The 15,056-nt window shown below is 50.1% G+C and overlaps 1 protein-coding gene across 1 annotated transcript; it reads right to left on the reverse strand.

Moving 5' to 3' along the window:
• Positions 1-13,231: 13,231 nt before the first annotated feature.
• Positions 13,232-14,278, reverse strand: LOC124696137 (flocculation protein FLO11-like). Its single transcript, XM_047228908.1, has one exon. It carries the CDS (start codon positions 14,276-14,278, stop codon positions 13,232-13,234), a length of 1,047 nt encoding a protein of 348 aa, XP_047084864.1.
• Positions 14,279-15,056: the final 778 nt, after the last annotated feature.

Genomic DNA, 15,056 nt, shown 5'->3' on the forward strand with positions numbered 1-15,056 from the left:
GCATTGGCCAAGCTTATCAAGATCATGGGATGTGGTATTTACAGGTAATCACTTAAGCTATATTTTTATGTTTCCAGCTTCTTCAACATTTATTTTGGATGGTGAACTGAATAGGCTTTGTTCAGTGCTCTTTTCCTATTGAGTTATACCCAATGTGGAATACATTCTTGTGGTTAGTTCAACACCAATATAGGCACTAGACAGTAGGCACCTCAATTCTCTTATTTCAACGGTGGGAGGAACCACTGTGGTATTTTATTAAGAGAGTGATGAAACTTAGGCTGCCTAAAACACCACCTCATATGCTAGCCAGTAAGCCCCCAAGTCTTTCTGGCAGGCACCTCAATTCATATGATGTGCAATCAATTGGCTTATTCGAAATTGGAAATCTCACAACATTACACAACTAGCTGACAAGAACAAAGAAATGTGAGTAATGCCTTCTATCCTGGAGTGAGTATACATGTAGTTTGCCATTATCAATGGTGATATTGATGGTTAGCAGTAGCACATCTATGTTTAATTTAATTTCTGAACATTATGTAGCTGCGATCCAGTCCTTACTTCCTTAAGATGAAATCACACTTTAATGGGCATATTCTGATTACTTTTACCAATGTTGAATGAAGCCGCGTATCACAAAGAAAGTTGAATGAAGCATGCGTATATTAGTTTTTTGTTTTGGTTTTGAGTGTTATTACTTTTCAAAGTGTTGAACTAGCCCATCTTCTGAAATGTAAACAGAAATAGTATGAAGTGACCGTTTAACCATGAGATAGAGTGGCAAAGGATCTATCTGGAAGACTTTATTTCATTTCCATTTGCTAGTGATCACCCTGGAAGTTATCGTGAAATTTGAATTGTCTGATGAAGAGTTATTTGCCAATTTTCTTCTGAAGAGTTTGGTATAAGAGTCTGCAGTTCTGTAATTGCCTCTCCATGCTGCAATGTAGCTTAATAAGAATTAAGAAATAAGTATGTGCATGATTTAGTAGACCTCATTGCTCCATATATTTGTTCGTGATATGTGTTGGTTGGTTGTGTGTATTTCAAACATCAAACGACACAAGATATATTGGATAAGTGGACTAACTTGAGTGCTGGAAATTTTATGATAGCTATAGTTGTTCGTTCAATATGTATTGCATTTGTCCAATTCAGTTTGCGTATTATATACTTTCAGCAAAGCTTACTTATTCCCGAATATGGCCAACTCCCAAATAAACCATATTCTTCAACATATCAGTGATATACATCTGCTAAAATTGTTTCTCAGAATATGTCCCTCTGTTGAGCTAATCCAACTATTGACAAGTTAGTCTCCCTTTTTTCTTCTTACTAAAATTCTATGCCGAATTGCTGATACTCTAAATGCCTGGAGTAGAAGCAGTTTCCTGTCAACCTTGACGTGTATTATGCTTCCCGATATCAGTCTTTTCCTTCTTTATAATTTGCCGCATTTGCTTAAAACAATGGCGTCTTTTCCAATGTTTTAAACAAATTAACATATATCAGATTCTTCTTGTAACGAAGCACCCGGAACAATGGGAAATCTTAAAACAGTTCTCTTAGTATCAGAAGAAGGGGAAATGTTAAAACATTGTTCTTCTTAGTATCAGTACTCTCTTTTTTCCCCATTGTATTTTGCAAGAGTTTGTCTGCTTCTGGAATCAGTCACATGATCCTGCTCCTTTTTTTTTTTGCGAAATACATGATCCTGCTCCTTGATAGTTTTATATTTGTATGTGGGCCCCTATATATCACCAGAAACAATCTGTAGCATTTCAGCTATTCTCTCTTAACTGATGGTTAACAAGTACCTGATTAAGTTTAAAACTAGACCCTTATTTTATCTTTCTATAGCATAGTTGATGGTTGAAAGAACAGACTTATGAAAGTTCCAGCACAGGAACTCTCAGTGCTGAGACTACAGTTTATGGTGTGTATGCATACATCAGTTTGCTCACTCTTTCAGCATTTTACTTGCGGGCACAAAAGGCTCCTGGAAGTTAATAGAGATAGGCTCTGCATCATTGTAGCATGCAGAAGGAAATCTGACGCTGTTAACACGTACAGAATGGCAAACGCAAAGAAACAAACTTTCGCACAGAGACCTATACACATTTCGGGCCCAGCACCAACCTTGGCACTTTCCTTTTGTGGGCTCCTCTAACAGGGACAACTCGAAATGATAATTTTAAGTTCCCAACAAAGGGTTAAACAAAATCAAGAGATGCTGCCTAGAACCATGGGAAATTTCCGGTATTGGGCCTTGTGTTTTTGTCCCTGCCTTCTCTTTTCCCTGCTCCTTGAAATTTGTCTCCCCACTGATCTTAAAAACCGCAAAAAGGATATGGAAGAACCATAAGGGGGAGGAGCATGTGTTGATCTTCTCCTTTACTTCTAAAAGCTCTTTTTTCACCCAGCCGTCCGTTTTTATGTATCGTGCTGTCAAACCTGAACCACGTATGATTGAATTGGGTATTTTTATGCGTGGCATCGATGCTGCTGACATGTGGATCTATGTCTCTAGAACCGTAAGTTGAAATCATATTAAAGTGTGTTCCCTTAAGGTCAAAGATGTTGTACTCCAGGATGTGCTAAAATCTATGGGATTAAAATATATCACACAAATATCCTCCAGGATGTGCTGCCGAGGGAGTTAACAACATTGATCACACAGATATTTTTTTTGGGTATTCTTTTTTCGTTTTACTTTTTTATTTGCTTACTGAAATATCACATAGCTTTCTAGATTACAGTACAAAAATTCTTTTGAAGGGTGAAAAAGTATAATGTCAAGCTACGGATTTACTACTTGTATAAATACTTGGGAGTATATATCGTATGACAGATGTAAACGCATCTGTGTACTTGACATTGGGTGCTCATCTCCTTGGCCAACATGTCTGTGCACTATACAGTTGCAGCTGCATAGGTTAATTGGCACTTGGCAGTGTCCCAGATACTATCCCTCCCTAGTTGCCAACTGCATATACTCTCTTTGCTTGCACAATCACATCCACATGCATGCAACCCACCTTTGGATTCTCTCTAATCCGCTCTTATTTTGATGCGTTTCAGGTCCCCACAAATGCTTAGGAGAAGCCACTGGCGGCATTTCTTTCTGTGTACATTGTTTTATCAGCCCTTCACCAACTTGCTAGTACTTGTTTACTCCCAGTGACTGTATGCTCCCCCGTGTTGCCACGGAGTGGAGAGGACCACATACAAAGGCCTCCCCTCCCCTCTCTCCACGTCTGGGGATCGACACCGGCTGTTGCACGGTGCAGGTCGGCGGCGACATCGGAGGCCGGCGGGGGCGAGACAACCGTTGACCTGCCTCTGCTCGGTGCCCCTGGACTGTTCCAGGGAGCAGGTAACCTCTATCGGCGATATGGCTGCACTCACAGAGGATCCACCGGAGGAGATATGCACTCCTAAACCGGTGCCAAATCAAATTCTTAATCTGCCACAGGTATCATTAGATTGATTGAATATGAACAATCATTCAGTACTAGTAGTGTAACATATAACCTTTAGCTTTGAAAAGAAGATTTGGAGATTAAAGTGCTGTACAATATGGCATCGCAATTAGCAGTAAAGCACTACCAGCATATATAATGTATTCCCAAGTCCTTTCATTGCCTTGGCGATCTTATTTGATCACATTGTAGCTTTACCGTGAAAAGACTTGTTGCGTTTGCTATTTTAGTGTGGCTCTAATCATAGGCATTTTGCTGGTCTGTGCGAAGCAGGGCGGCAGCTGCGTGTTGATCTGCGGCAAATAAAGAACACGGAGAAAAGTTGTTGAGCGGGTACCTGGGACCGAATTAGTCCTACAAAGGAGGTATCTGGAGATGCCCCCATCATTGTAAGCCAAAGCTTGCATGGAAATGGAACTGCTTTTTCCCAGTCAAAGTTGGAAAGTCCACGCGGTTAGTGATAATCACTGCTGTCTTGGTTGAATTTGCTAGTAGCAAAATGTTAGTAACAAGAATGGATAAAATATCTTATAACATGCATATAGTAGTACATTGTATTTCTGTTGGCCACCTTGGATTGCATGCTGTCGACAGTTACTTTTACTGTTAATCTTTTATACATATTCTTGTTAAAATGGTTAGATGTTATCTTCATCCAACTTCATTTCCAAGACAAATGTGTATTTGACAGAGTATAAAAGAAACAACACTCCGCCAGTATCAGGACTTCCTTTAACCTGGTTAATAAGCTGCTCTTCGGTTTTAGGAGCCTCCAATAATCATTGAACACTAAAAAATGGCAAATTGTTCTACTCCCTTTCCTCCGAATCTAAATATTTTTTCGCCTGCCCAATAAATATAGACATACTTTAGCCTAATTTTTTCTATGAAAAAATTTGCTACAAGACATCGTTATTTTACAACGTTTGCTAGAAGTATAACCATTTTCCTGAACATGTCATAAACATTTAGAGCTGGAAGGGGTATAACCCAATTCATAAAGTAACTTCGAATACAAGTCTACCACGACTTTCCCCCAACAGAAAAAACATTTTCTAAAATCTCGCTTGATGTCCTAGTGATCCTATACAAGATTTAGGAAATAAAATATACTTCATCAATATATTAGCTATGACCCTTTATCATCTTTACAATCATAGTAGAAAATCATACCAAAACAATCATGTGCTGATCAACAAACGCAAGGACGTCTACGGTCAGGCTGGCTGCTATAGCTTGCATTCACCAATTCTTTCCACTCACAAAAGTATGCTCCTTTATTACGCAGAAAGAAAACAAAGAATGTTTTGAAAAACTTGGCATTGAAGTGCGAAGTGGCCCTAGCAGTAGCTGCTGCACCAAACGGGCGGAAAGGAGAGCGAGATGCTCCCAGCAACACGCCATGGCAGACCCTGCCGCATGTGAAGCATGAGGCCTCCCTGCCTGCCCGGCTACATGAATTCATGGCGGCTTTTGCTCGGTTGCCTCGATGGATGGTGACAAGCCTCGCTTCGGAAAGGAGCAGATGGGGATGGTGGCAGGTCAGGTCACATCCATCCGTCCGTCCACAGGCCTCACTCGATTCCCCAGAAAATCTCTCTCGCCTAGCTAGGAGTAGTACACGTAATATTGGTGAATCTTTTCGCCACTATCAGATCACCTCTCCTTTATGTAGGGGAGCCTTGTCGTTGGTGACTGCTCGGGTGAGGGGCGATTTACACAAAAATAACCCAAAAGTGGAAGAAAAGCACAGACTGACCCTCCGGCGAAACTATTTCACCAATCTAACCCTTTGTGTGGCGCCCTCTCAAGGGCGCCACACATGCCCATGTGGCGCCCTCGGCGCCGGCGCCACACACCCATCCTACGTGGCCCGTCGACGCCGGAGCCGGTGACCCCGATCCGACGTGGCGGCACGAGTGGCGCCGTCCCGCCGGCGCCACACTTTGAAAGTGTGGCGCCCACGGGAAGGGCGCCACACATTGACTTAAGTTTGGGCGCCGCGCGCCCAGTCCGACCCTCTTCTTTCTTTCTTCCTCTGTTCCTCTTCTCTCCTCCAAAGGCGCCCGGTTCTCTCTCTCCCCCTCTCTCCACCCCACCAAATCAACCACCAAATCGTCAGATCTGTCCGTGGAGATCGTTCCCAACTCGTTGCTTGAGGTAATCTCCTCCGTTTCCCCTCTTTTCATCCATTGATTTTGTGTATTTGCTCCAATCTATATGTGAAACCCTAGATGTGGATTTGGTTGATTTGAGGGTGGAGATGGATTTGGTTGGATGTTAGGGTTGTTGAAGTAGAAGAAATGGTAGTGTGCTAGTTTGTATGGGTAGATTATGTTGATTATGGTATCTAATGAACACATGTGTGTATGTGTTGTTCCCATTATGCTAGGGGGATGGAAAGAATTGTTCATGTTCATCATGTGGACAAGGATGCTTACTTGAAGGGAAACATAGAGCCGGACCCGGAAGAGGTTGACTTGGTGTTTGACGTTAGCCCTAGCTTTGCGGAGGTGGTAGCACAAGTTAGGGTTGAGTTGAATTGGAATGAGCCAAATGATGGTATTGAGCTAGAGGGAAGGCATAATGTGGGGTTTGGAATGCACACCCGTTGGAAGATAATGCGTATCAACTCCGAGCAACGTTGGTCCATTTACAAGGAGACGGTGGCCGGGTCACAAGATAAGGCTTTGGAGTTGTTTGCAACCAAGACATGCATCTGTGGGCGCCGATGCCACGGGCGCCACACTCTGCAATGTGGCGCCAGTGGGAAGGGCGCCACTCATTGACATGTGTTAAAACCTACCATATTCCAACAAAACTGCCATCATGTCAAAAGCTATGTCATACACACATCATATCAACAACCATTTTGTACACACATCATGGACATAACATCATCAAACCTAACATCGTAGCACATAGTTTCATACAATTTAAGATAGCATTCAAACAACACGAAGCAACGAAGATAGAGTTGACAACACTCGACGTTCTAACTATCGGTGTCGGAGCCGGATTCGCCGGTGTGGGGGTAGTGCACACGGCAGGCGGAGAGAGAGAACCGGGCGCCTTTGGAGGAGAGAAGAGGAACAGAGGAAGAAAGAAAGAAGAGGGTCGGGCTGGGCGCGCGCGGCGCCCAAACTTAAGTCAATGTGTGGCGCCCTTCCCGGGGCGCCACACTTCAAAGTGTGGCGCCGGCCGGAGCGGCGCCACTCGTGCTGCCACGTCGGATCGGGGTCACCGGCTCGGCGTCGACGGGCCACGTAGGATGGGTGTGTGGCGCCGGCGCCGGGCGCCACATGGGCATGTGTGGCGCCCTTGAGAGGGGCGCCACACAAAAGGGTTAGATTGGTGAAATAGTTTCGCCGGAGGGTCAGTCTGTGCTTTTCTTCCACTTTTGGGTTATTTTTGTGTAAATCGCCCGGGTGAGGGAAGCTGCACTGCTGCTGTGTGACCCTTTACTCAAGTTGTCAACTCCACTAAAGCAGTATGGTCACTGCTGCAGCAAGCAGCTCTCCCTCTCCGAATGTATTTAAAAAGCTGGACACAGCAAACTATTTCATCATGTTCTAAACTGTAGTACTCCCTCCAAATTCATAATACTTGTCCCTGATTTAATACAAAGCAGCAATAAATAATATGGATCAAAGGAAGTAGTAATACTGCATTGTATGGTTTTGCACGATGGAATGTAAATTTCACCATGATAAACCAGCATTACTCTGATATCTTGATTCAGCGGGCGTTTGACTTTTCCCACCAGACGCATGCTCTGACGAACTTATCTGCACGGGACAAGGCACAACCGTGCGGATTGCTACCCTCCAGCAAAGGGAAAAAGTGGTAAGTTATCTTTCATAATGGGGGCTCAGTGAAAGAACAGTAGATTATGGCTCAGTTTGGAGCTTACTCCTGGGTGTTATTAGCCTGTTCAACCTGTAAATTAAGCTCGCATCATGGGTCTTGTGGGCGTCGGTTCCGGGCAACTTGGCGCCAGGACGGTGAAAGGTCGTTTATTCGGTTACCTTGGTTAGGTAAAACCGCCTCCAAGTAATAAACAGTAGGAACTTACTGTGGATGAATTGTTAACCACGGGTCCCCTTTCTTGATAGATAAAACAACTGGACCCGAGGAGCAAAAAGATAGAAACCACATGGGCAGCCCTCACGTGAGATGTACTTGCTCCTGTCGCCCCAGCTCAGCTCCAGTGCGTGACACAGTAGTAGTACATCAGGAGAAGAAAAAGGAGTTACTGTTAAGCGATAGCGACTGTGAAGTTTTTAACTGAGGGCATCTCCAGCGGTGCGACGCAAATGGTCGCTGAGCGACCGTTTTCGTCCGCCGTGACCGGAAATGTGTCTGGGCCCTGCTTCAGTGGGGCGACGCAAAGTGACCGGCCCGTCCGCGGAGACGCAAACCTGGCCCAAATATGCGGCAGGTTTGCGTCTCCGCGGACGCTTGGCGGTCGCGCCGAGTGACCGTCGAAAAAGACGTAGGACCCGCGCGTCGGCTGGCGGCGGCCGATATAATTCCCGCCACCGCCCATTCCCCGCGCGAAAAGCAAACTAGACCAGCGCGAAACATTCCGGTGAGCGATGGACGTCCTGCCGCCGCAACCACCACTATGGATGCGGATCAAACCCTCGCCGCCGCACCCGCCGCCGCCCCACACTCCCCGTAGCCACGACCGTAGCCACAATGGAGGGTCCGCCGAAGCAAAGCGGGCCGGCACCGACGGCGGCCGGGAGACGAAGGCGAAGGCCGCAAAGAAGGTGCTCTCCCCGGAGGAGAAAGCGATCGAGGCCGCGAAACGTCGCCGCCGGCGCAGAGAACCGGAAGATGAAGATTTCCGCGGCCGCCAACCGCCAGGCGTGGCGGATGCGGATCAAAGCCGGCGTCGCGCAAGTAGCCCTCCATCCGACCTTGGCGGAGGGCTACATGCTCGTCAAGAGAGAGGATCGCCGCCGTCGCTCCTCCATCCTCGTCGGTCGCCTCGGTAAGTTCCCAGCCGCGTCCTTGAACTCCCGCTCCCTTGCGGGGCCACCCGGCGTCGCGGTTCGCGTCCGGCCTGCCCGCCGGTGGAGTTGACCGGGGCGGCGGAAGCGGCTTCAACGGGGCGGCTGTTCCCGACCTCAACCGGACTCCTAGAAGCGGTGACTCCGGCTCGGGCGCGACACGGAAGACGCGCCACCGCCGGAGGAGAGCATGCCACGGCCCCGCACCCCGTTCGACGAAATGGTGCCGGCTGCCCCGACGATGGACGACCCGGTACGTGAGCTCTCTCAATGTGTGCGTTCGCCGTGTTTCATGCGTCTGACGTCCGGTGATTCGTAGGAGTATTGGAAGGACCGCCGTGACGCTGACATCCAGGAAATTATCTACGGCGGCGGCTTCGTTCGCGGTGATCCGGCCGGGACACCGCCGGATGATCGGGAGCCAACGGCAGATGAACGCGCGGAGGACATCGAAACCGCACGCCTGTTCGCCACCCAGCAGACGTAGCCAACACCCGTGTCGGTGGACGACTTCGACGACGCGCCAACGAAGCCTGCGAAGAAGAAGGGGTAGAGCCACAGGACACAAGGCTTCGTCGACGAGGAGGACAAGTGCTTGTGCGAAGCATGGCTTGCATCGAGCAATGATTGCATTAATGGCGCGCAGCAAAAGGGCAAGGTCTATCGGGCCAAGGTCTCGCAGACGATACAACGAGACCAGCGGCACCCGCCCTACAATATCACAAGCCCTCGGACGTTAGAGTCCCTCCGAAAAGATGGAACTACATCAAGCAAGAGACAGACCAAGTTTTGCTCGGCGGTCGAACATGCTATTAACAACCCCGTAAGCGGCGCTGGCGTCATGACAGTGGTAAACACGATAGAACCATCATCATTCAACACTATGTGCATCATTGTATGTACATCATTGGCGGCTATGAATGCAGGTATCCCGCGCCTTGGAGAAGTTCAGGGCGACGAACAAGAAGGGCTTCCATATGGTCCATTGCTGGGACGTGCTCAAGGACGCCAACAAGTGGATGACAAGCTATGCGGCCTACCTAGAAGCTGTGAGGAATGGGACAGCGATCAACCTCGACGCCGAGGACGGCGATCAAGGCCGTCCGGCCCCTTCCACCTCGTCCACGAGGCCACAAGGCTACCAAGGCCGATCTACAGCGGGAGGCGCAGGCCCTTGCGTTCACGCAGAGCATGGAGAAGATGATGGCCGAAAATCATGCCGCCATGGCTGCTAGGGACGAGAAGAGGCGTCTGGAAAAAGAGGCCGCAGCTGCCATCTACCACAACCTCACCAAAGCGGTAATTGAGGTCCAAAAGGCAGACGCCGAGGCCAAATTGCTTGACGCCGAGGCTAGGAGGATGGACGCCAAGTCCAAGATCCTTGCGGAGGACACTAGGATCATGCTAGCCGACTTGAGGAGCGTCGACGACGACACCAGGGCCTGGTTCATGAAGAGGCGCGCCGAAATCCGCGCGCGAGACGCCTGATCGCCGGCGCCATGCGCCCAGCACCTTGGCCTTCTTTTAGACATTTTTATTGCTGCACGGGCCTTGTTGTGCCCCTTTGGTCTCCACTTTGCGCAATCCGATATGCAAAGTGGGGTGAACTTGTTTCAGCCCTCAAAATGCGGCCATGAAATTTGGTGCAAAAGTTTATGCGTGCTTCTATTTTTTGAATTCTGGCCTGCGCCCAAAATGCGTCGCCCCGCTAGAGCCAGCCCCAGACGCAAACGGACACGCGACCATTTCCGCGTCCGCCTCGCGACGCAAACGGACGCCCGCGGACATTTTGGGTGTCCGAAATGCGTCGCGCCGCTGGAGATGCCCTGAAGGAAGATCTGAAGCATGCAGGTGTTGATCCTTCTATTTATGATTTTTTGGAATATGCTTCCTTTTCTTCTTCTTTCTAGCCACATAAATCTGTCTCTCGTTTCTACCGCAAATGATTTCCTTCATTTTTTACCTGGTTTTACCAGAACAGTTGCTATTGTCACTAGACGAATCTTTATTACCTCAAAGAGTTAACATCTGAGACTGCTATGAAACAGGTGAAGGAGAGTCGCGTCCCCTAAACCGTCCCCCAAAGCGATTTGGGGCGCGCCGGACAAAAAAAGCGTTCCAGCCGCGTCCCCCAAAGCCCTTTTTTGTCCGGCGCGCCCCGATACGGTGTCCCGGCGCCCGAGCCCGTCCCCGTCCCACGGGGACGCACCGAGGACGCCGGACACAACGAAAGCGAGGCGGGCTCCCACATGTCGGCGACTATTTGCATAAACCGTTGGTTCGCGCCTCTTTTCTCGTCGCTCCTTCCTTCCCGCGCCTCCCACCCCACCGCCGCCGCCGGATTTCCCGGCCGTTTGGGCGTCTCGATCTGTGCCTGCGAGTCGGCACCGTTGTCGCGGGCCGGGGCTCCCCGCCGGTCGTGCCGCCGCCGCCGCGTCGCCGGCGCCTCCCGGAACGCGCCGTCAAATCCGCCCCCACCTCCGCGCACGAAGGTGCTCGACGACTTGCCGTGTAGGCGCGATTGGTCGCTGTTTGTTGCGTCGTCTCGCCTCGGCGCAATTTTAACCATTGAATTTGCTTTAGCCATGGACAGCGACGATGAGATGGTTGCCCCGCTGCTGGAGGACGAGCAAGCGTTCGACGACGACCTGCGGGAGCATTTGCCGATCATCGCGTCCCTCCAGGACATGCTTGACGCCGAGGCGGAGAAGAGGGAAGAGGCCGCGCCGCGGAGGATCAAGGCCGGGAAGAAGGAAGTCGAAGCCCCGGCAGAGGATGGAGGGGCATGCCATGCCGCACAACGACTACTTCGCCGACGGGGCAACACATGCCGACAATTTTCGGCGCCGGTACGAGGATGAGCAAGGGCCTCGTTCATGAATATCCTCCACGGCGTTCGAGAGTTCGACCCCTACTTCAAGCTCAAGCTCGACGCTCGTAGACGTTCTCGGGTTCTCATCCATTCGAAGTGCACCGCCGCCATGAGGATGCTTGCATACGGAGCACTCGCCGATACACGGGACGACTACCTTCGCATGAGTGAGTCTACCGCCATTGAGTGCATGTACAAGTTTTGCCGAGGCCGTGGTGGGAAAGTTTGGCAAATACTACTTGAGAGGGCCAACCGAGGAAGAGATCGCAAGGATCATGGCACAAAATGCTGCCGGAGGATTTCCTGGAATGCTTGGAAGCATCGATTGCATGCACCGGGCATGGAAGAACTGCCCGTTTGCTTGGCAAGGTATATACAAAGGGCGTCATGGATATTGCAAGTGTGGTGCTTGAAGTCTGTGGCAGATTATGACTCGTGGATTTGGCATTCTTTCTTTGGCATGGCGGGATCACACAATGACATCAACGTGTTGCAGCGGTCTCCGGTGTTCAGCAGACTAGTGGAAGGGCATGCTCCACCATGCAACTATGAGATCAATGGCCACCAATATACCAAAGGCTATTATCTAGCCGATGGTATATATCCAAAATGGGCCACTTTTGTCAAAACAATCTCGAATCCATTAGGTCCGAAGAATTCTCACTTTGCTACACGACAGGAGGCTTGCAGGAAGGATGTCGAGCGGGCATTTGGTGTGCTTCAAGCACAATTTGCCATTGTCCCAGTACCTGCTCTAAGTCGGTCTCACGACCAAATGTGGGAGGTGATGCGAGCTTGTGTGATCATGCACAACATGATCATCGAGGATGACCGCAAGAATCATGTTAGGTCACATGTTGGTCCCTATGAGTGTCAAGGACCTCTCGCGGAGGTTGAACATGAGGTGCCCGCAGATTTTGCTGATTTTGTGGTCATGCACGCAGAGATCCGTGACGAACAATGTGCATGAGCAACTTCAAGCCGATCTCGTTGAGCATTTGTGGAGGATCAAAGGAAATACCGTGGCACCTTGATGTATCATCTAGCCCTTTTTATTATATTTGATTACTTGTTTTATTGTTTGTTGTAATTTAATTTGAAAACAATCGTCGAAAACATTTTTTTCATATGCTACATTTGATATAAATGGTTTATGTGTTAAAAAAATTATTTTAAATGTTTGGGGGCGGCGTTTGGGGGACGCGGCTGGGGAGCGACGTCCCCCAAACGCGGCACGAACAAAACACGTCCACCAAACGCTCAATCCGGCGCGCTTTGGGGGACGGGACTGGAGATGCTCTGACAGTGTGAGCAAAGGAAGCATGATTTGCTTCCAACTGCATTTTCATACCCGCCATTTTATTACAGGAGTACTATGGGAAATAGCAACCACTTCCAGTTATACATCAGCATGCTACAAGCCTGTGAACCGCTTCTAGTTACTGAAGAACCTGCAAGAACTTACAACTTTCTCAGGAGGTCACCTGCCAAACAATCAACAGAAACGGCAAAATAAGATCTGCCACACACTGAAGGACCAGACTGAAGGCACAAATATAGTTGCAATTTTTTCAGTTAATCAGTTTCCTTGCTCACAGAACAAGCAGAGAAGCAAGCCATACTAATTGGTTTCCACTAATCATCACTACATAAACAAGCCAGTTTACATCACCCAAAATCCATACATGAAACTATTTAGATAGCTACTAGTACTAGTATTTTCTATGCAATTTCTGCAGTTCTTGACGCTGCATTGCCCGCGCTTGATAGAACAAGCGCCATCCTTCCAGCTCCAAGAACAGCCGTAGCATCCAGTGGAGAAGCGAATGCGTCCATGGAGATGCGGTGCTCCGAAGTCATGACCTGGTAGACACAGCGGCGGCGGTGTTGAGCCCCCGGGCGAGGCCATGAACGGCGGTGCCGTAGCTACGGTTGCCGATCCCGATGCAGCCGAAGAGCAGCAGCCCGCCCTGCCGGTACGGCAGGTACGTCCTTCGCCGCATCTCTTCCGCCTCGGCCCTCCTCGCCTCGTAGAGCCTCTCGTGGGCCGACCTCCGCCTGCCCCTCCCTGTCCCTCTCCCCCTCGCCGCCGCCGGCGACGGTGATGGCGATGCAGAAGGAGTTGCAGGAGAAGGAGATGAGCTCCTCTTTGGCGTTGCTGAGAAAGTTGTGGGAGCCGGAGCGGAAGGGTGGTGGTTGTCCTTGCCGCCGTCGGACTTGCTCCGGTGGAGGAGATCCTTGATGAAGCCCCACCGGCGGGAGCCCCTCGAGGAAGAGGACGACGCGGATGAAGCAGTGGAGGAGGAGGACGAGGAGCGCGAAGCCGGGGGCGTCGCGGTCAGCTCGACGGACTCGGACTCCGGCGGCGGCGCTGGAGAAGGTGACGACCTCCAGTGGGCGCGGAACGGGGAGAGCGAGCGGGACTTTCGGTGCACGGACCGGCTCCGGAAGCGGCCACGCTCGCCAGCCTCCGCCGCCGCCTGAGATGATGGAGAGGTTGCGTCGTCGTCCGCGAGCGAAGCCTGGTGGGGCTGGTGTGGCTGGAGCAGCATCGCGGAGAGGCGGACGGGGCGGATCTGGCCGTTGTGGAAGAGCTCGTCGGCTGACGACATGGCCGCGGCCGAGGGCGACGGGAAGCGGGACGAGAAGTCGAAGTCGAAGTCGAGGCCGCCGCAGACGAAGTCCTTGCTGCTGGCGCCGCGGGTGGGGCTGGCTGGCGCGCTGAAGAAGCACGCGGCGTGGTGGTGGCCGGAGAAGGGGTCCCGGGTGGGGCTGGACGGCGCGCTGACGAACGGCGTGGAGCAGGCGCTGTCCCCGCCGACGCCCGCGAGCGGGTCGTCGCCGGGGGAGGCGGCATGGTCGGCGTCTGGCGGGGCTGAGGCTGCGACGGCGGCGGCGGACATTGCGGTGTGCGGTGGTGGTGGGTTGGTGCGCGCGGCGAAGTGGTGCGAGCGAGGAGTGTGGTGGGAACTGGGAAGAGTGGGGTGGTGGTGCGAGTTTTTAACTGCTGGGTGAGTTTTGCGATTCAGGCCCTTTTGTTTCGTAGAATAGTGGTTCGTTCGGTGTTGTTCGGTGCTTTCGGGTGTGGTGGTAATAAAATGGTATGTTCAAGGTTTGTTGGGAAGAAAGAGATACTCTTTCTTTCTGGTACGATGGGATCTGGTTCTCTCTCTTGGTTTGCGCAATTGCATTGCAGGATGGTCCTCGTCGATTTTTTTGTTCTTTTCCATATGACGGATGGTCCAGCCCTGCATTTATCAAACTCTCATTGCCATATGGGTCCGCCAGAATCCCATGGAATTTCCGTAGCGGCGGCGAAAGCCATTACCACACCTTGTCAGATCATTTTTAATCCAAGGAAACCTTTACGCAATTTCTTAATCAGACATATTTTTTATATATAGCGGCCCCACAATTAAAATAAATAAATATTACATCTAGTCTCTGCATAGTTAAGATGCACATAACCATAATAACTTTAACAAAAAACAAAATACACGTAACTATGAAGTATAGTCTATGAGAATGGCAAACCAATCCGTAGATCCCATCACAGTGCATAAATATATTCCTCGCCGCATCTTTCAACCTTTTGTAGATATGTTTCGACTGTGCATGCTTCGTAGAGACCCGAAGCGACCATCAACGAAGTAAAGCTTGCGCACCTCTTGATAGAGAAAA

The sequence above is a fragment of the Lolium rigidum genome, chromosome 3 (assembly GCF_022539505.1).
Source record: "Lolium rigidum isolate FL_2022 chromosome 3, APGP_CSIRO_Lrig_0.1, whole genome shotgun sequence".
Classification (NCBI taxonomy): domain Eukaryota; kingdom Viridiplantae; phylum Streptophyta; class Magnoliopsida; order Poales; family Poaceae; genus Lolium; species Lolium rigidum.